This window comes from Pantherophis guttatus, chromosome 16 (genome assembly GCF_059756535.1).
Source record: "Pantherophis guttatus breed Tessera chromosome 16, ASM5975653v1, whole genome shotgun sequence".
NCBI classification, from domain to species: domain Eukaryota; kingdom Metazoa; phylum Chordata; class Lepidosauria; order Squamata; family Colubridae; genus Pantherophis; species Pantherophis guttatus.
In genome coordinates this window covers 3,279,162-3,300,198 of record NC_142078.1, presented here as the reverse complement: position 1 = coordinate 3,300,198, position 21,037 = coordinate 3,279,162, and the positions used below count along the sequence as shown (strand labels likewise).

Genomic DNA, 21,037 nt, shown 5'->3' with positions numbered 1-21,037 from the left:
GATTGGCTGGAGGACTCCTTGGGGCAGTCCCTCCAAAGGATTCCCTGTTCAGGAATTTGCAGACCAACCCTTGAGTAGCAAGGGTGTGCACATGAAAGCGATTGAGAGTAGTTACGAATAAAACACAGCCAACACACAGATACTATGAGTTGTGTTTACTTTTAGGAAAATAGTAATAAGGCACAGTCCAATAAACAGTCCAGGTCATACACATATAAAGTAGTAGATAGTAAAACAATACTATCCTAGGAATAGCCCAATATCAAAGTCCAGTCGTTGTAGTCATACACATTAACAGTTGCAAACAGTAGCAAACACAGGAAGAAGCAGTAAAGATCAGCAAAGAGTTCAGCAAAGGGTGTAAAGAGAAACCAACTAGGTTTCTGGCTCCCTCTTAAGGACATTGGCTATAGAGCTAACCAATCAGGACACAGTAGGATGCAATACAGCAATACAGCAGTCTTAAAGCTATATCGATGGTTTATATATTGCCAGCCCAACAAGTTAGGTAAAACCATTTCCTAACATGCCGCCCTCCGAATCTTGCCTATGGGGAATCCTCCAATGTTGTGGGGGAAGGTTGCAGCCGCAGAAGGGCTCCACAAAGTCCGCTTGCCTGGATGCGGGGAGTGGGGGGAAGCAGAACGGACCCCCAAATTTAAGCGGCCCACCTCCACGTGGAACCATAACAACCCTGGGCAGTGCGCAGGCCAAGCTATTCTCCAAAGCACCTGAGGAGGGCAGGACAAGAAGCAATGGGTGGAAACTAATCAAGGAGACCTCCAAGGTCCCTTCCAACTTTTATTCTATTCTATTCCCGTGTGGGGAAGGGGATGGAGCCGTGACCCATCTCTCTTTCTCTCTTGCAGGAGGATGGAGGAGCCCAGCGGAGGAAGGAAGGAAGCGTCGCCCGAGAGGAGGAGGAGAGCGGGCCCCGCAGAGCAGCCCTGCCTGGAGACGGCGGGGAAAGGCCGGGGGGCTCCGGGTCTGCAGGAGGGATGAGCCCAGGGGGAGCCTGGGAAAGGCGGCTGCCTGGAGGGCGATGCGGGAAAGAGGAAATGGGCGGAGACCCCGAGACGGGCCTGGAGGGTGGAGGCTTCTTCGGAAGTCCCCGAAAGCTCCGAAGGATCCAGAAGGGAGGAAAGGAATATCAGTGCCTGGAATGTGAAACATTCTTCACAAGAAATGGACATCTTCAAAGGCATATAAGCATCCACACAGGAGAGAAGAAATACGAATTTGATTTTGATTCACACCCCTCTGCTCAGGCAGGAAATCCTCTGCCATTTCAGACAAATGGTTGCCCAATCTCTTTTGAAAAGACTTTAGTGATTGAGCACAACAACTTCTCTAGGCAAGCTGTTCCACTGCTTAATTTTTCTCACTGTCAGGAAATTTCTCCTGAATTCCAGGCTACTTGTCTCCCTGGTTACTTTCCATCCATTATTTCTGGTCTTCCCTTCTGGTGCTTTGGAAAATAGGCTGACCCCTCCCCTCTTCCTTGTGGCAGCCCCTCAGGTATTGGAACAGTGCTATCGTGTCACTGCTGCTCCTTTTTTTCACTATCCTCAGGATAGAGAATCAGAGGGACCTTGGAGGTCTTCTAGTCCAACCCCCTGCTTAAACAGCAGAACACTGCAATTTGAAAGAAGTGGCTGTCCAGTCTATTCTTAAAAGCCTCCAGTGATAAAGCACCTACAATTTTTGGAAGGCAAGCTGTCCCACTGGTTAGATTTCATATAATCATGTGATGGATACGGTGTCACTAAAATAGCAATTGGATTTAGGCTTATATACCTCCCCATAGTGTTTCCCAGTAGCTGGTGAGAAGCTTTCTGTAAGTGTTGGAAACTCTTTTACTTTCACCGCAGCTGCACAGGAGCACTGCAGCGCTAAAACAGGCACAACTTTCCAAATTTCGATCCCAAAGGAATATATGGGTCCTCTATTTTGGACGCATTCTATAGAGGTATATTGGTCCCAAGAATTGTCCTATTGTGCACCGTTTTGCCCAGTGTGAATCAAAAGGCACAACCCAAAGCAAATAATCCAGGCTCACTGCTGTGTTTATTGAACGGTATGTACCACAGTGGCTGTCCTGCAAAAGAATAGTGGGAGACTCCACTGCAGACCAACAGGTATATTTATACACTGCAGAAAAGAGGGAAAATATTAGAGAAGGTGACGAGTACGTGTCCTTAAGTAATGGATCTCAGGTTGCTTTTCTGCTTTTCTGTTATCTACTATGTTCTTAGAAGAAGAAACACTTGGATCTTGAGATTCAGGGGTTGCTACTGGAACCTTGTGGGGAAACTTACCAATTTCCATTTTGCCCACAGTTCTTTCCATGCGCCTGGAAATTTCTCTCCTGGGTTCATTCTTCCCTTGAAAATAAGGCTCTTGACCCTCCTTCCATACATGCTCCTAGGCTGGTGGGAGGGGGGTTAGGCTGTTCCTTGAGCCACAGGGGGGGCTTCATTTTTAATATAATAAGAGTTTTCCCCATGTATTTTTCCTCTTTTATTTTTCCCTTTTGTAAGCCACCCAGCGTCATTAGCAGTTGGGCTGCTCTCCAAGTTTAATAAAAGGAGTCCTACCTAAATAACTGGGTACGTGTCCCAAATTTCCTGCCCTTGGATATCCCAGAGCTCCACCCGAGAGGATCCTGGCTTCTCTTACAGGAATGCAGGACACGATCTGTAAAAACTATTTCCAAGGTGGCTTCTCATCCTGGAGTCGTGATAGTGAAATGCTTGGGGTGTAACCACCACTTCGTGATTGCTGATAACTTGATTCCATCTTCTCCGGCGTAGATGGAAAAATGTAAGCATTCGGTTCTTTAGGGTTTGATGCTTCAGCTGCTGAAGGTGGACTTAGTTTGTGGGAACAGTTCAGAAGTAAAATTAGTTGCGAGTCAAGGCAGCTGAAGTTTAGCCTGAAACCAGCACCTGAAAATAGTCTTAAGAGTCTGCTTAATACGTGGCTCTTACACTTCTAGGATACAAGAAGGAAAGTGGTGTGTTTCATGTTGGGAACCAGAGTTCGATGGATTAAAAAAAAAAATTCTAGAAAACGGGGTTTTTATTTTGTTTCATATAAACAACTTGGCTTCCTTACTAATGCCGATAGCTTAATAATCCAGAGTTTGTTTCAGAGAATAGAAATCACTGACAAGTGATTTATAAGCTTGGCAGAATTCATAATCCAGAAATTGTGCTTATTTTGAGCAACTTGCAAAGTGAGAATTCCTTCCCTGAGCAGAATGTCCCAGAAATCCTTTTATCACATTATTGTTGACTGAGTTCTTTTCTGAGGCTCATGAAGGGCTTGGCCTACGCGCCGTCTCTGGGCAGCCTTGAATTTGGGAAGAGAAGAGACCTTCCTTCTCTATAAACCTCTCTGGTCGATTCCCTACTTTACCTCTCACAGTTCCCCATCACAGAGCAAAAGCTCTCCCAACCACAATGATCCAGGAATAGAAATAATAATTTTAGATATAAAGAATTGCTCTCTCTCCTTTGCTCTCTGTAGGGATTAGTATCCTGAACTCGGGACGTTGGTTCCTCTGGATAACTTTGAACATCAGGTCACAGATGTCCTACACAAGAAGCCTCCTCCCCCCATCTCCCCCCCTCCTCCTGCAAGACCAACCCTTGAGAAAAGGCCTAGGGCAGAGGAGGAGGAGACCGAGGCAAAGTCTAAGGAAGGAAGTGAATTCACAGCAAGTTAAACGGACTGTGTGATGCTGTTGCTTCATATTGTTTCATCATTTGTTTCCTGACACTGAATGTATGCACCATTTGTTTCTGTGCCCTCTTAAAAACATGAACCCCACTCCCTTAATAAATGTTTTTGCTTGGCTTGGATTATTTGAGGATCTGTATTTTCAGGTGGACAAAGAAACCCCTTTGCTTCTCTTCAAGTCTCTCAAATCAGGTCATCAAGTTCTTTTCAGCTCCACATCAAACTTGGTGCCTGAGTTTGGAGATGAAGGCATGATTTAAATCCATCAGCTAACAATTAAAAGTAACAGGGAAAATGGCTGGGTGTTCTCATTTTCTCTCTGCTTCCCTTTCCTAAGAAGGGGCCAAATGAGCGTTTTCGTCCTTGCAATCCAATTCTTGATAAATTGGCTGCAAATAGAAGGAAGATTTCCCAGAGTCCAGGAGCCCTTCTGAAGACTGACGAACCTCTTGAAGGCACCTTCACTCTGACAACTGACAGTAACTGGCAGTTTAGCCTGCATGGACGAGGTCATAAAGCCCTTAGAGTTCCCTAAGAGATGGCAGGTTCCCTATGAAACTTCACCTGCTCCACCTTTTCTATGTGCACCAATGCCAGGCAAATGTCTGTAGGAGGCCAACAAACCAACACTCAAGCTGCCCTTTTCTAATCTTTTTGTACAAAAGGCAAAGCTCTTTGGATGTAGACTGCATTCTGTTAAGGGAAGCGCCACTCATTAACGTAGCTCTGGGTGAACTTCCCATCGCATTCCCTTTGGGTTGCCCTGCTGTTTTGTGTTTTGCTCCATCATCTCGGGTGAGCTCCCCCCATTATTTCTGCTTAGGTGAGGCACCTTTTCCTGACACCATGTTGTTAGATGGTGCCAAGTTTAAGGACAGAAAGAGAGCGAAATTTTCTCCTCGAATTTTGAACTTGATTGAATTACCAGCAGGGTTGATCTCCTCTTGGGACAGGCAGCACTGCAGCACTGGCTTTAGGCCGGACGGAGGGAGGGCTGGATCCTGTGTCAGAGCATCCCTCAACGGCAGCCCTTGGACAGGGATCAGGCAGGGATCTCGTCCACAGCTGCCCAGTTGAGAATCCAACATTCCTGAACCACTGACAGATGGACTTCCAGACTCATACAAGGCCTCCCGCCCCTCCCAGGACAGCCTGCTCTGCTGGTTGCCATAAGAATGACCAACAGCAGTCAAACTCAGGTCTGGGACTGAGTGGATCCTTTGATGTCTATAAAGCTCTCCCCTCTGACTGAATCTCTTTCCACACTTCAGGCATTCGTATGGCTTCTCTCCCGAGTGGATCCTTTGATGTGTATAAAGGTTTCCCCTCTGACTGAATCTCTTTCCATACTCAAGGCATTTATGTGGTTTTTCTCCCGAGTGGATCCTTTGATGTGTATAAAGGTTTCCCCTCTGACTGAATCTCTTTTCACACTCCAGGCACTTATGAGGTTTCTCTCCTGTGTGGATAATTAGGTGACTTTGAAGATGATCTTTTCTTTTGAAGGTTTTTCCACATTCCGGGCACTGATGTTCCTTTGCTCCCTCCTGGATCCTTCGGGGCTTTCGGGGTCTTCCGAAAGAGCCTCCACCCTCCAGGCCAATCTCGGGGTCTCCGCCCCTTTCATCCTCCACGCATCGCGCTCCAGGCAGCCGCCTTTCCCAGGCTCCCTCTCGGCTCATCGCTCCTGCAGCCCCAGAGCCCCCGGCCTTTCCCCGCCGTCTCCTGGGGAAGCCGCGCCGGGACCGGGCAGGTTTACTCCGTGGGGCCCGCTCTCCTACTCCTCCTCTTGGCCGGCGCCTTTTTCCTGCATCTGGCACCATCCTCCGTCTTCCTGCAGGGGAGAAAAAGAAGAGGGTCATGGCTGCGTCCCCTTCCCTGCAGGGGTGGCCCAGGCCCAAGCCCTCACCTCCCATGGGCTTCCCGGGCATTCTCCAGGCGGACATGGCCTCCTTCCCAGCCTCCCGTCTCCGTCCCTCCCGCCTACCAGACTAGGCCTCGGGCTCCCAGCCCTCCAGGGAGACTCTCCCGGACTACGATTCCCAGCATCCCCTGCACCAAACCTGCATCAAATGGCCTCCCCTGTCGCCGATTAACCAGCTCCCACATTGCCCGTTTTGTTTCTGGAAGTGGAGGCTTCACACCTTTTTCCTCCACTAGTTCCGCCTTTTCCTTTGCTTGAAGGAAGGTGGACACCGATTTAGCTGATGAAGAGAAAGCCTAGCAATGGGAGACTTTCAGTCAACTCACTGCAGCGCCAAAAAAGCTGTTTTAAAAACAATATAACACATAAAAACATGGAAAATGAAAACAAAGAAAAGCCAGGTGCCAATCCATGCCACCTTCTCCTTGTCTGATCTCCCAGCGCCTGGGGAAAAGCCGGGTGTTGAAGGCTGAAAGGCTGGAGGCCCTTTGAGAATCCGGCTCGTATCTCACAAAGCTTCCTTGGCCTTAGAGAATCCCTTTAGCAGTTTCTGCTGGAAGACAAGGGGACCGTCGAGAGAATCCAATTGACAAGAGTTTCTGATGTCTGGGGAGGGTCTTACATGGTATGGACAGTTCACACCCCCAACAATGGAGGCCAAATTAGCCCTAGATTCAGCCACAGCACACTTGCTTCACTTAGGCACTGAGTGGGATGACTTATTTAAAGGCAATTTATTCGAATATTGTAGCAAAGAGATTTCCCTTAATGAAAAGAGGGAATCCAGGACACAGAATCGGGTTTCATTTTATACTCCATACAATAGAAAAAGTACAAAATAAGAGTTGATTGCATGGAAGAAATAAGGGTGGATAAAAATTGATTAAAAAAATAAATAAATCATAATTTTGATTTAAATGGGATTTTTTTTGTTGTTTTTTTATTGAAAAAGTTTTTCAAATACAGATTTTCCCCCTTCCCCCCCTCCCTAACCCCCCTCCCCCTCCCCTCCCCCCATGGCTTCTCCAAGATGAAATCCAAATTAAAATCACATTATATAATACTTTACCACCCTTTTACACCACCCCCTATGTGCTAAACATTTCTTCCTAACATTATTATAATGTCCCCTGTATACTATACATTTCAAAACAGCATTCGGCTATAAAACTATGTAATAGAGCCTAATTTGGCATTTATTCTACTCATAATCTACCCATTTCCTCCACCCCCATACATATATCTCTTAATTCAAATCTTTTAAGTATATTAATATCTAAACATAACATCCCTTTTCCTAAACTAAGCAATCAATAACCTAACCTATCACCTTGTACCATATCAATTTTATTTCACCCACTTTCCTACAGGTCTACCATACATAATATATTTAATGTCTTTATTCTTCTGCCCGTATCACTAAAAGATATTTCCATATATAAATAAAACCCTCAAATGACTTTAAATTTGTATTTCATATAGTATCTTCTATAATGTCTTTCAACTAGATTGTTGATTCCATCGACCATGTTAGGGTAACATCGAATCCTGCTTCCAACAGTGTATTCAGTGTCTTCAATTACCATCTGCCCCCGTCATTAATAAATATTTCTGTATGTAAAAATCCCCCCGAGTGACTTTATATTTATATTCCATATAGTATCTTCTGTAATGTCTTTTGTCTAGATTATTAATTCCAACAACCACGTTAGGGTAACAACCAGATCATCTGCATGCCCCTATTCCATAGTTCTCTTGCCTTATAGCTCAACGTATGCGTAGTCCATCTTTCATAGAGTCCATAATAGAAAGTTCCAGTCCGCTCAATCACAGGCCATCTTCCACAGCCCAAAACACCAGCACTGCAGAGATCTGTTATTCTTCTCAAAATATATAATTTGCCTCCCGTTATATTTTCATGTATCTGCCTTCTATAAGTCCCGCTTATTATGTTCAATAGTCTCTTAAATAACTGGCATTAGTCTGTTGGCTGAAAATTTATCACAAATTTTATAATCCATTTTCAAAAAAAAATAAAAAAAAAATTTGGTTTAAAATTTTTTAGTTTTGTAGAACCTGCTTCTTCTTTTCTTAACTTGTTGTGGCTTAGATCTCCACCATGGTTGCCTTTCTAAGACTTGTATGTTAGCTGATTGAATTACATGCTGGTCTTTAACTTGGTAAGACATCCAATCAAGATCCAAAGCCGCTTCTCTTGTATTTATAGGTGATCCGGCTATAGCCTCTGAGGGAGAATCCAAAAGCGGCTCATCCAAAAAGATTATAATCAATATCTTGAATTGAACCCAGAAACAAACTGGCACCCAATGCAGCTCGTGCAGCAAAGTTATGAAATGCACCATTCTTTGGGTGCTCAAGATTGTGTTTGCAGCCACATTCTGTTACCAGCTAAACCTTCCAGATATTTTTCAAGGATAGCCCCATGTAGAGCCCATTGCAATAATTCAAAGGAGAGATAGTCCAAACAGGAGATACACGGAGGATAATGGGGAGTTATAATTGAAAATACCAGACATGCTAGAAAATGACCAAGGTTTTAAAAGCTCTGAGTTTAATTCTCCTCAATAGAAGATAATATTTGTGTCTCAGGGTTGAACTGTGCGGTACTTGGTGCTCTCTGAGCTTGGTTGTTTTTAATTCTCATCATTTTCCATGTTTAAAAGCCAGCCCAGATGGTAAAAGCATCTTTCTGCCTGAATTGCTAGAGCTGTTGCTAATCAAACCAGATTATATTGGTTTATGCACACCAAGGCAGCTTCCGGACTGCCTGCACTTCCACACTGCATCTGTGTATCCCTCCACCAATTTGATAGAAGTGGGCTTTCTCTGCACAAACCCCTTTCATTAGCTCTGTTAAGGGTGACTTTAAATGCTGAGGGCCATAAACAGCTGCATTCCACAGCTGCAAAGCAATTTTAGGAAGTAAAAGGCCATCATTTCTGTGTCACACTCTGACCTGGGCTCAGTAAAAGTCAGTCCAGAGAAAAGCACACACCAAACCTCACTCCACAACTCGGGGATGAATCAAATAGCACTGCAAAATTGACAGTGGGCACTGGAAAACGCCCACATTCAAACTCTGCCCCTGTGAAATGTAGCTACAACTAAACCAATTACATAACAGGAACAGGGAGATCTTGCAGAGACGATTACAGATATGAAGATTACGGATGACGTTTTAGATGGGAAGAATGTTCTCAGATACCAGGGGGCGAAGCTGAGAGGGAAGATCAAGCAGAATTGAGGTTGCTTTATAAAATACTGCTTCGCTGCCTCCCATCCCCAAAACTGAAGTTTTCTGCCCAAAAGCACATTTCGACAACAGGAAGTGGTGACTTTCCTCCTGCACGTTGCAATCTCTTTAATCACAAAGACATAATTCCAAGCATGATGGTTATTAAAGATGCAACAGGCAAAAGGGGATTTAATGAATTCATCTTCCACAGGGATGGAAGATGGCAGGTGGAGGTGGCAGGCAGCAGAAGAAAGGAGAGCTAGTCCATTGAAAAGGATATGAGCAATGGGGGTGCGGAAATAAAACAGGGATTGCTGAAGCAATTAAGTAAATAAAGGTACGTCTATGTGAAATCCCCTTGAAGAAATATAAAAGTGTTTGCACCTTTTTTTTTTTCCTGTTTAGCAGGTATGCTGTAACTTCCAAGGGTTGCTAAGCAACTGATCATAAGTCAAGGACTAGCTGAATAATACTTTAAGACTGAGAGACAAGCTATTCAAAACAGACCGCACATCATTCATTCATTGAATTCGCTGCCATGAAAAGCAGTTACTCTATAGATAGCTTTGAAAGGGTAGATTAAATCACAGAACCTCCGTATTACTTAAAAGCACTCTATCCCTGAGTTTTAGCAACTAGGATGCCACTGTAGAAGAGCTGGTTCCTTTCTGTCCATTTTTTGGGACTGTTCTAAGAGGCAGATAAGAAGGACATTGAGAAGAACAGAAGCTTTTGAAGCTCAAACCCACACAGGCCTTGAAATTCTCCCCAAAACTTAAGACAAATGGTATTCACATAAATTTTGGTCCTGAAAGCTATGAAAAGTACCAGGTTCAGAAGAACTACTAAAATGAGTGCTCTAAGTAGGTCTGGCTATAAGGCCTCTGTCAGATGTAAATGCCTTATTCCCTAATGTGTAAATAATGTATATATGGGATATCAGGGGTTAACTTATTCTTTGTTTCTTAATGTATTCATAATTCACCACTCCCACTCTTGGCTCCACCCTTTGTATATATAAGGAGCCACCTTCGCCATTTTCCTTGCTTCTATCTGTAAATATTCAGTGAATATAGAATGCCTACTCTAATTAAAGAGAAATATATTTGAACCTCTAACTCTCATTATTATTATTGAGTCTGATCCTAAAAATATTGCAACAAACTGGTAGCAGAGGATGGTTAATTGACTCAATAAATAAATAAAAATGTCTAAGAAAGACAGGCCCAACACAAGGGCCTACAGCAAAGAAATAGAAACTGAACAAGAAATAATCAACGAATCCACAAACGCGATTTCGAGAGAATCCGAAGAATACACTACTGAAGAAGAAGAACTAATAAATGAAAATGATGGCCAGGAGGAAATCGAAATAGAAAATAACGAACTCAGGTCAGAGATACTGAAGATTTTAAAAAGCCAGAAGAATGATGAAAGCCTCATCGCGAACCTCCAAGAAATGCTGAAGAACAGCGGAGCAGCGAGAGAGAAAAACATCGCTAAAGAGAAACCCAAAGACCAAAAAACTGTGAGTGATATGACTACAGAAAAAGTCGTTATGAAAAAGAAAAGATGTGATCCCGCGCGAAATTTTGAATGGCAGCCATCTTGGTTTCAACAAGCCTCCAAAGTGAGCGAAGCAGAGCCAATCAAAATGCTCAGTTCAAAATTTCTGGCGCGAAAAACGTTATCAGACAACGAAAGTGAAAAGGAGGATTCAAACTCTTCGGAAGAGCCAGAATCAGAAAATGAAAACGACTTAACGAAATCCCAAGTAAAGTCAGCAATGAAGACGCTTTTTGCTGCATTCGGGCCAAAATTAAAGATTTCCAAAGCGCCAGCGAAGAAGCAAGCAAACAAGCCGATACCTCAAGACCTGCACGCTCCCATCCTGACTTCGAGAACGACGACGCCCGAGCCCAGAGAGCCATGTCGATTCCGCCCTACACCGCAGACCGAAGCAAGTGCCAACGCACCCAAAAGAAAGAGAAGAACAGTCGCCGCCACCAGAACTCCTAAGACCGAGCCAGAGACCGACTCGTCTGAAGAGGAACGGAGCGAGCGAGCTGCAATAGAGAGAACCTTCCACGACGGCGTCGAAGAAGAAATGAACAACGCGCATGTGCGAAACTACGTAGACGGTCCGGAAAGACTTGAACTGGCCAGAGAACCGTGCAGACTCGTTGCGAGCATTCCCATGCCGTTTTGCAATTTTCTACACTTGCGAGACCACGGACTGCCTCAGGTTGTAAGTAATGGACAAAATAATGTGGGTAATTTACCCAGTGACTTCCCAAAACTTAGAGTTGATGGCATTAATTTACAAGAATGGTATCAACAGCTCCAGGTTGTCTTTATGAAAGAAAATTTACTATTCTTTATCACTAGTCCCCCAAGAAGACCTTGGACTTTAAAAATAGATTGTTTACACCATAAGGCATTTTTCTTAATAATATCTAGCGTGTCTCCTGCAATGTATCATAGCATCAAACCAAATCTAACTGTTTCAGAAATAATTCAATGCATGTTTAATTTGTTTCACAGCGATAGTGTAGCTACCACCACAAGAATGTCTAAGAACTTCTTTTCTTCCAGAGTAAAACCAGGGGTTTCCATAAGTGAGCATTTAATATCTTTAAACAAAATAAGAGCTGAGCTGCATTTGAGGGGGGAAGTGATTTCAGATCAAACTATGAAAAGTGTTATTATCAACTCACTTGATTCATCATGGGATAGTTTTATGTCACACTTAGACACCATCAATCTAGGATATTTGTCAATAGAAAGTTTGTCTAACAAATTGATAGCAGAAGACAATTCAAGAAAAAATCGTTATAGCAATCACACAGAACACAAAACTTTTAGGAAGGTAGCTTTCCAAGAAAAATATAATGAAACTTTTAAATGCCACAGCTGTGGGTCCAGAGAACACAATAGAAGAGATTGCCCCAAAATTCCAAAGGAAAGACATAGGTCAGAATATAGGAATAAATACAATTATAGACAGTCTTCCACAGATAGACATAAATATAGAAGCCCACCAAATTACAGAGAAAATAGAGGGGGCAGAGAAAACTCAAAAGAGAGAAAATCTGGTTCACTGAATGGACTAAATAAACAAGATAACACCAAAACGCAACCAAATGAGAACAATAATTGGCTTATTGATTCTGGAGCAACCAATCACACCACCAATAACAAAAATATATTGTCTTCATTTACAGAAGATAAGTTTGTAATAAAGGTAGCTAATCAAGAAAAAGTTCAAGTACTAGGCAGAGGGAATGTGACCTTGCCTGGTCTAGGAAAAATAGAGGGGGTATTGTTAATACCAGAAATACCTCATAACATACTAAGTGTCATAAAATTAAGTAGAGATTCTGACATCAATATAGTTTTCTCAAAGGGAAAAGCAACTTTAGAGAAGAATGAAACAAATGTAGGCACTGTAATGATTAAAGGAGGCCTACCCTATCTGATAACAAAAGAAAGATGGTTACATAACATTGATTCAAATATGGAAGATTGCATTGAGGCAGATGATGAAAATATTAGTAACAGTGACAATGATGAATGTAAAATATCTCATGATCACACAGATACACACAATGAGAAGAAACCAAAAATAGGTAAACCAATTCATGACGAGTGTGCTCATATCTTACATAGGAAATTAGGACATGCAAGTTTTCCTGTAGTACAAAAAAATGACTGAACACGCAGAAGGTGTCAAAATAAAAAATTGTGAAAATTATTTGGAATGCTCAGTATGTAAATCTACTAAATTAAAAACTAGTCCCAGACCAAAAAAATCCACCAGATCAACTAACAAAATTTTTGACTTAGTACACATGGACTTAGTTGGTCCATTAACTCCATCAATCACTTATAGAAAACGTTACTTCCTAACAATAGTAGACGATTACAGTCGCTATGGTTTTGTTTACACATTAAAACACAAGGATGAAACCTTTCAAAAATTTAAGGAATTTTACAAACGCATAGAAACACAACATAATATCAGAATAAAACAAATTATGACAGATAGGGGATGTGAATTCATGTCTAAGGAATTCTCCCAATGGTTAAAGGATAGAGGAATGTTACATTACACGTCTAGTCCATTTTCTGCGTTCCAAAACGGGATTGCAGAGAGAAAGAATTCCACATTACAAACCATGATTAGATGCACATTAGAGGATGCTGGTTTAGGCAAACAATTTTGGTCAGAAGCCCTACATTATTCAAATTACACTCAAAATAGAACTTGGTCCAGTATTGTGAATAAGACACCGTATGAGGTGATGTATAATAGGAAACCAAAATTAGCACACATGCACATATTTGGGGTCACTGCAGACGTACACATACCCAAACAATTGAGGAGAAAAGGAGAAAACGTATCCAGAAGATTAAGATTTATGGGATACGAAACTGGCACAAAAGGGTACAGATTCATTGATAATAATAATAAATTTATAGTTTCCAGAACAGCTGTGTTCCATGAACAGGCCAACTGGTCTAAATTACATCTTAATGAAATATTTCCGAATAAATGCAAGGATACCAAACCTCGTGAGGAAGGGACGATAGAAAATCAAAATATTAACAAAAGTAAAAGCAAAACTAAAACATGGACAAATAGTCAACACAAAATAAAGACAGACACATTAACAAAAAAGGAAGCAAGATATTTGCATGACTACCATAGCAAACCAGAAAGAACTGTTAGGAACAACAGAAATCAAACACCAAATAAATACAAAGATTACATAATGCATATGGATGGTGAACAAATAACACCTAATACATATGAGGAAGTATTAAAACTACCTTGTGAAGAAAAAGAAAAATGGGAACTAGCTATGAAAAAAGAGATGGAGAGTTTGCAAGGATTAAATGTATTCACACCTGCGATTGCACCCAAAGATAAAACAATTATTGGTACCAGGTGGATTTATAAAATTAAGAATCTAGAAGGAGGCAATACCTTATACAAAGCTAGATTGGTTGCACAAGGTTATGCACAAAAATATCCGGAGGACTATACTGACACATACTCCCCCACAGTAAGAACAGAGAGTGTTAAAACAGCTCTAGTAGTAGCATCCACACTCAATCTTGATGTATTTCAATATGACATACAGACTGCGTACCTACACGCAAAACTAGATAAGGAAATATACGTAAGAGCACCTCACAGTCAATACACTAATAAAAATGATATTTGGCTATTGAACAAGAGTTTATACGGATTAAAGCAATCTGGCAAAAGATGGTACGATTGCTTGGTAAAAGTACTTAAAACCATGGATTTCAACGCTACCACTGCTGATAATTGTTTCTTTGTCAAAAAGAGTGATGATCACGTTGAGTTTGTATTGATTTACGTAGATGATATTTTATATATAGGAAAACACAGAGAGAGAAGAGAAATCTTTGTAAACAAGTTAAATGAACACTTCTCATTGAAATCTCTAGGTAAAGTAAACAAATACCTTGGTGTACAAATTAACAAAACTAGAAGGGGTTTCAAACTTACTCAGAAAGATAAGATGATTGAACTTTTAAACAAATGTAATTTAAACAACGCCAAACCCTGTGACACTCCTATGCAAACTGATTTCCTTAGAAATACTGATGAATCTTCCCCTGAATTCAAGGATAATACATTTTATAGATCAGTCATAGGTTCACTTCTTTATATATCTAATTGGACCAGGCCAGATATTGCATTACCACTCAATTTATTATCAAGGCACGTTAGTAAACCAACAATGTATCACTGGGAAGCTGTCAAAAGAATTTTAAGATATCTGAAAAGAACATTAGACTTTTGTCTAGTATTAGAGCCTAGTGATAACAAAGAACCAAGACTTACATGTTACGCAGATGCGGATTGGGCTGGAGATACATCATGCAGAAAAAGTACTTCTGGTTATATTTTCCTGTTAAATGACTGTCCAGTTTACTGGTACACTGGTAAACAAGAATTGGTAGCCACTTCAACCACAGAAGCAGAATATGTTTGTTTATCCAAAGCTGCAAATAACCTTGTATGGTTTAATGATTTGATTTCAGATGTTTGGAAAAAACCTACTTTACCTTTTGTTATGCATGAAGACAATAAAGCGGCCATTGAAATATCTAGATCCGATGCCATTGGACAAAGATCCAGGCATATAGATATAAAATTTAAGCATGTGAGACAATTGTCCCAAGATGGATTTATCAAAGCAATACATTGCGATACTTCTGAACAATTAGCTGACATATTGACGAAGCCTTTACCTTCCAAACAGCACAAATACTTAACTTCCAAATTGTATGTATTATATTGTCCTGAATCTGAATGCAATTGGTGTTGTATAGCGAACCGGCATTTAGAGGGGGATTTGTCAGATGTAAATGCCTTATTCCCTAATGTGTAAATAATGTATATATGGGATATCAGGGGTTAACTTATTCTTTGTTTCTTAATGTATTCATAATTCACCACTCCCACTCTTGGCTCCACCCTTTGTATATATAAGGAGCCACCTTCGCCATTTTCCTTGCTTCTATCTGTAAATATTCAGTGAATATAGAATGCCTACTCTAATTAAAGAGAAATATATTTGAACCTCTAACTCTCATTATTATTATTGAGTCTGATCCTAAAAATATTGCAACAGCCTCTCTTGGAGGCATCCAGAGGGATCTGGCAGGTTGACTGTGTTGGAAATAGTCGTATCTTGTGCACACAGAGCCCAACCTCATAACTTAAGATATCTTTATTTATTTAATAGATTTATACGGCGGCTGCCCATTCCGGCTGCTCACAACAGCAATTAAAAAAAAAAACAATGAAAGGAATAAAAGCAAAAACCTGGCACTTCACCTACCCTTCTCTAATGCTTCCAATGAAACTATCACCAGGCTCCAACCTCACTCTGTCCCAATGCTTGGAAAGAGTCAGCCCTCTAGGTCCTCCCAGGAGGTTAAAGGGGGGATGGGGCTGTCGAATCGTAAAGGAAGGACACTCCAACGGCAAGGACTGTGATGGAAGAGGCAGGCTTCCTAGGTTCTGCTAGATGGCAACATTTAAGGGGGAAAAAACCCAGAATGCACCCATAATTTTCAACCTGATGTGATAGGCAGAGAGGGAAAGGCAGTTTCAAATATGATCTTATCCCATGCCATGTCAGGATTCAAAGGGGACAACCAGCATCCTGAATTGCAACTGGAAGCCAATGTAGTTCACAAACAGCAGTGTAATATGGGTGAAACAAGGGGCACTGCGTGCTATGCCACATTCTAGACTAGTTATAAAATCAAGAGCAGCTCTATCTAGGGTTTATTGTAGTAGTCTAGGCAGGAAGTGATCAAGAATAGAATAGAATAGAATAGAATAGAATAGAATAGAATAGAATAGAATAGAATAGAATAGAATAGAATAGAATAGAATAGAATAGAATTATTTATTGATCAAGTGTGATTGGACACACAAGGAATTTGTCTTTGGTGCATATGCTCTCAGTGTACATAAAGAGAATAAAATACATACATCAAGAATAAAAAGATACAAGACTTAGTAATAGTCAAGGTTACTAATAAGCTATCAAATCGTACTAGGAAACAAATAAAAACAATATAAACTGAAAGATACAAGAAACATGGTTATAGTAATAAGTGGAAAGAGATACTAGTAAGGAAGAGAAGAATAATAGTAATACAGTCTTAGTAAATTATTTGACAGTGTTGTGGTAATTAATTGTTAAGCAGAGTGATCAAGGCATGACTGATTATGAACAAGGCCTCTTGGTCCAGGAATAAGTATGGTATAACTGGCATGCAAGAGAGATGCAAAGCCCCCTCCCCAGGTATGGCTGTCTCCTGCTCTTTGAGCAGAAGCTGCAAGTCCAGGAGAGTCCTCAGATTGTGCACCAGTGCAAGTCAGAGATAACACATCACTAGATCTTGAGATAGGAGTAAAAACCCAAGGGGTTGGTTGAGTCAGAGCTGGTTCCTCCCCATCACAACCTCTAGGCCCGTGATGGCGAACCTATGGCACGTGTGCCACAGGAGGCACCCAGAGCCATATGGGTGGGCACACAAGCGTTGCCCTAGCTCAGCTCCGTCATGAATGCGCGGGCCGGCCAGCTGAGTTTTGGGCCTCCGGAGGGCCTCCAGGGGGGTGGGGAAGGCTGTTTTCGCCCTCTCCAGGCTCCAAGAAAGCCTCTGGAACCTGGGGAGGGCGGAAAACAGGCCTACCAGGCCCACCGTGTTATTTTTGTTATTTTTTATCAAATTTATTTTAATAAAATACTTTTGGGATAAAAATCCCATTGGGATTTCTATTCTATTCTATGCTCTGCTCTGCTCTGCTATGCTATTCAAATAGCATAGCATAGCATAGCATAGCATAGCATAGCATAGCATAGCATAGCATAGCATAGGAGTTTTTTATTGGCCAAGTGTGATTGGACACACAAGGAATTTGTCTTGGTGCATATACTGTCAGCGTACATAAAAGAAAAGATACGTTCATCAAGAATCATAAAGATAATTTTCCATTTAAGATACATTAATAATTTAGTTTATTCAGGTTGAAATGGAGCTTAGTTATGTAGCATGAAGCTGTATATTCTGCAATATTTACATTTCTGCTAAACTCATTCAATGAATCCAAGCACCGCAAGCTGAAATAACATGCACTGCATTGATACATCCACAGAGTTTCACAGTAATCATGAGATAACTCATCAGGCAAAGGGCAGGAATATTCCTTTTCCCCATTTTCCTTCAAATATACTGTATGTAGACTGCAAACTGTATGATTGTTTGGAAAGAAATGCATCCGTACCCTCAGCCTCTAAGTGTGAGGGGGAAGGGCAAGCAGTAAAAATGGAAGTGAAACCTTCTAAGCAGCTTATAAATATAACATTAAAGAGCACCTGTCATTTCAGATCCATCATGGCAGGGCCTGTGAGAGGGCATCCACTCACCTGCTGCCAGCCACGTCCCTCACCTGGTTGTGTCACTGATGCATCACCAGCCGCCCTATTAAAATAAATGGGACTGTCGGCGAGTCAACAGCGGCTCAGAGGAGGAGCTGGTGCGGGACAGACATGACAGTTGTTTTTAAAAAATTATGATTTAAAAAGTTGATTTAAATCTTTTTAATAGCGGTTTACATAATGATTTAAATTGACATGATTTAAATCAACGTGATTTAAATGAAATCCACCTTGGAAGAAATCATCCTGCTCAATTACAGTTATATCAGAGACATGGACAGTAACAACCCATAATATTAAGCATAACCACTGAAATGAGCCTTGCATTAAAAGAACATTCACATGGCATCATGCGTCTCTGTTGTGAAAAGGTACAATTTCAGCCAGTTGTACAATCTAGCATGTACAATTGAAAAAGTCCTTTATTATTCAGCCTGAGAAAGTCCCTTATTTGGCAGTTATTATTTACCCTTATTGTCTTCTTTAATCATTTGGAGTAAAGAGCAATAATTCCTCTTATTGGAATTATTATAATGATGATGAATATGCACTAGGTGAATTCCTAGGGTGTCTATTCACACTTAGCCAAATTAAATATATAATTCAATTCCCGAGATACACCGTGACTGAAGATCTTCTCACACTCAGGTGTGTTTATGATTTTTCTCCCACGTGAATTCTTTGGTGTCGATTGAGGCTACTATGCTCAATATAGCTCTTTCCACACTCCAGGCATTAATGTGGTTTTTCTCCTGAGTGGATCCTCTGATGCTGGGAAAGTTGTCCTTTCTGACTGAAACTCTTTCCACACTCCAGACATTTATGTGGTTTTTCTCCTGTGTGGATCCTTTGATGTCTATAAAGAGTTTCTCTCCTAATGAAGCTCTTTCCACAATCAAGACATTTATGTGGTTTTTCTCCTGAGTGGATCATTTGATGCTTGGAAAGTTGTCCTTTCTGACTGAAGCACTTTCCACACTCCAGGCACTGATACGGTTTCTCTTCTGAATGGATTCTTTGATGCATGTAAAGATTTCCTCTCTGATTGAAGCTCTTTCCACACTCCAGACATTTATGTGGTTTTTCTCCTGTGTGGATTCTTTGATGTATGTGCAGACTTCCTCTCCTACTGAAGCTCTTTCCACACTCAAGGCATTTATGTGGTCTCTCTCCTGTGTGGATCCTTTGATGTCTATAAAGAGTTCCTCTCCTACTGAAGCTCTTTCCACAATCAAGACATTTATGTGGTTTTTCTCCTGAGTGGATCATTTGATGCTTGGAAAGTTGTCCTTTCTGACTGAAACTCTCTCCACACTCCAGGCACTGATACGGTTTCTCTCCCCAGTGGATTTTTTGATGCAGGTAAAGATTTCTTTTCCGAGTGAAACTCTTTCCACACTCCAGGCATTTATGTGGTTTCTCTCCTGTGTGGATTGTTTGATGAATGTAAAGATTTCCTCTCTGATTGAAGCTCTTTCCACACTCAAGGCATTTATGTGGTTTCTCTCCTGTGTGGATCCTTTGATGTCTATAAAGAGTTCCTCTCCAATTGAAGCTCTTTCCACAATCAAGACATTTATGTGGTTTTTCTCCTGAATGGATTGTTTGATGCTGGGAAAGTTGTCCTCTCTGACTGAAACTCTTTCCACACTCCAGGCACTGATAAGGTTTCTCTCCCCAGTGGATTTTTTGATGCACGTAAAGATTTCCTCTCCGAGTGAAACTCTTTCCACACTCCAGGCATTTATGTGGTTTTTCTCCTGTGTGAATTGTTTGATGAATGTAAAGATTTCCTCTCTGACTGAAACTCTTTCCACACTCCCAGCACTGATACGGTTTCTCTCCTGAATGGATTCTTTCATGTCTGTGCAGACTTCCTCTCCTACTGAAGCTCTTTCCACAATCAAGGTATTTATGTGGTTTCTCTCCCCAGTGGATCCTTTGATGTGTATAAAGGTTGCTCCTCCAACTGAAGCTCTTTCCACACACCAGGCACTTATGAGGTTTTTCTACCCAATGGATCCTTTGATGTTTATAAAGATGTCCCCTCTGACTGAAGCTCTTTCCACACTGAAAGCATTTATGAGGTTTTTCTCCTATGTGGATCCTTAAATGACTTTCAAGATGGCCAATTGTTTTGAAGGATTTTCCGCATTCGGGGCATTGATGTTTCCTTCCTCCCTCCTGGATCCTTCGGGGCATTGGGGGTCTTCCGAAGGAGCCTCTGCCCTCCAGGCCCGTCTTGGAGTCTCCGCCCATTTCCTCCTCCCTGCAACGCTCTCCAGGCAGCCGCCTTTCCTGGGCTCCCCCTGGGCTCCTCCCTCCTGCAGCCCCAGAGCCCCCCGGCCTTTCCCCGCTGTCTCCCGGGAAGCCGCTCTGGGACAGGGCAGGGCTGCTCCACGGGGCCTCCTCTCCTCCTCCTCCTCTCGGCCGGGGCCTCTTTCCTGCATCCGCCGCCATCCTCCGTCCTCCTGCAGGGGAGAAAGAGAAGAGGGTCACGGCTGCCTCCCATTCCCCACAGCGTAGGCCCAGGCCCAGGCCCCTGCCTCCCACGGGCCTCTTGGGCATTCTCCAGGCGGACACGGCCTCCTTCCCATCATCCCGCCTCCCTCCCCCCCGCCCCCAGACTAGGCCTCAGGCTCTCAAGCCTCCCTTCTCCAGAGAGACCCTCCCAGACTTCAACTCCCTGCATCCCCTGTGCCAAACCTGCATTAAATGGCCTCCTCTGTCGCTGATTCAGGCAGCTTCCCTCTTTGCCCGTTTTGTTTCTGGAAGTGGAGGCTTCACGCCCTTTTCTCTCCACTAGTTCCGCCTTTTCCTTTGGAGGATCCGCCCCTCAGAGTCCTCCTGCCCAATGCCGACATCCCGAGCGCGACCAATCAGCGTCCTTCTTCCTGCAACAAGGCAGATGGTGCCTGCGCATTGCCGCCGGTTATTACGGTCCGGGGCGGAGGTGGGACGGAGGGGGGGGAGGATTCATATCAGCCCATGAAGGGCAGCCAGTTGGGTCTCTTGTGGGACCTTCGGAGACCCTGAGTTTGAATCAGCCGCTCTTTGTGTCCTGGATTCCCTCTTTTCATTGAGGGAAATCTCTTTGCTACAATATTCTAATAA

At 42.3% G+C, this 21,037-nt stretch overlaps 3 protein-coding genes across 16 annotated transcripts in view; 1 reads left to right on the top strand and 2 right to left on the bottom strand.

Moving 5' to 3' along the window:
- Nucleotides 1-3,866, top strand: part of LOC148111757 (uncharacterized) — a 15,504-nt gene extending 11,638 nt beyond the window's left edge. For 12 of the 14 annotated variants that reach the window (XR_015730173.1, XR_015730171.1, XR_015730170.1 and 9 more), the window contains one exon: nt 870-3,866. Coding sequence is in view for 8 of the 14 variants with exons in the window: in XM_087879838.1 (XP_087735964.1) it covers nt 870-1,481 (612 nt within the window). In the remaining 6 variants the exon portion in view is untranslated. The remainder of the gene's footprint in view (nt 1-869) is intronic. The other 2 variants (XR_015730169.1, XM_087879839.1) reach the window with 2 other exon arrangements.
- On the bottom strand, nt 2,044-5,926 carry LOC148111756 (uncharacterized). The gene is made up of 2 exons (XM_087879823.1): nt 5,808-5,926; nt 2,044-5,578 (listed from the first exon to the last, which is right to left on the bottom strand). Exons 1-2 carry the CDS (start codon nt 5,851-5,853, stop codon nt 4,554-4,556), a joined length of 1,071 nt encoding a protein of 356 aa, XP_087735949.1. The 5' UTR covers nt 5,854-5,926; the 3' UTR covers nt 2,044-4,553.
- On the bottom strand, nt 2,044-21,037 carry LOC148111755 (uncharacterized). The gene is made up of 2 exons (XM_087879784.1): nt 20,630-21,037; nt 2,044-20,394 (listed from the first exon to the last, which is right to left on the bottom strand). The coding sequence occupies exon 2, from the start codon at nt 20,381-20,383 to the stop codon at nt 18,659-18,661; it is 1,725 nt and encodes a 574-aa protein (XP_087735910.1). The 5' UTR covers nt 20,384-20,394; nt 20,630-21,037; the 3' UTR covers nt 2,044-18,658.

Excerpts from the sequence above, each read along its gene's own strand:
- LOC148111756 (XM_087879823.1), bottom strand. The coding sequence starts at position 5,853 with ATGTGGGAGCTGGTTAATCGGCGACAGGGGAGGCCATTTGATGCAG. Across the intron at positions 5,579-5,807 it reads GGGGAGGCCATTTGATGCAG|GAAGACGGAGGATGGTGCCA; the intron begins GTTTGGTGCAGG and ends TCTCCCCTGCAG.
- LOC148111755 (XM_087879784.1), bottom strand. The coding sequence starts at position 20,383 with ATGGCGGCGGATGCAGGAAAGAGGCCCCGGCCGAGAGGAGGAGGAGGA.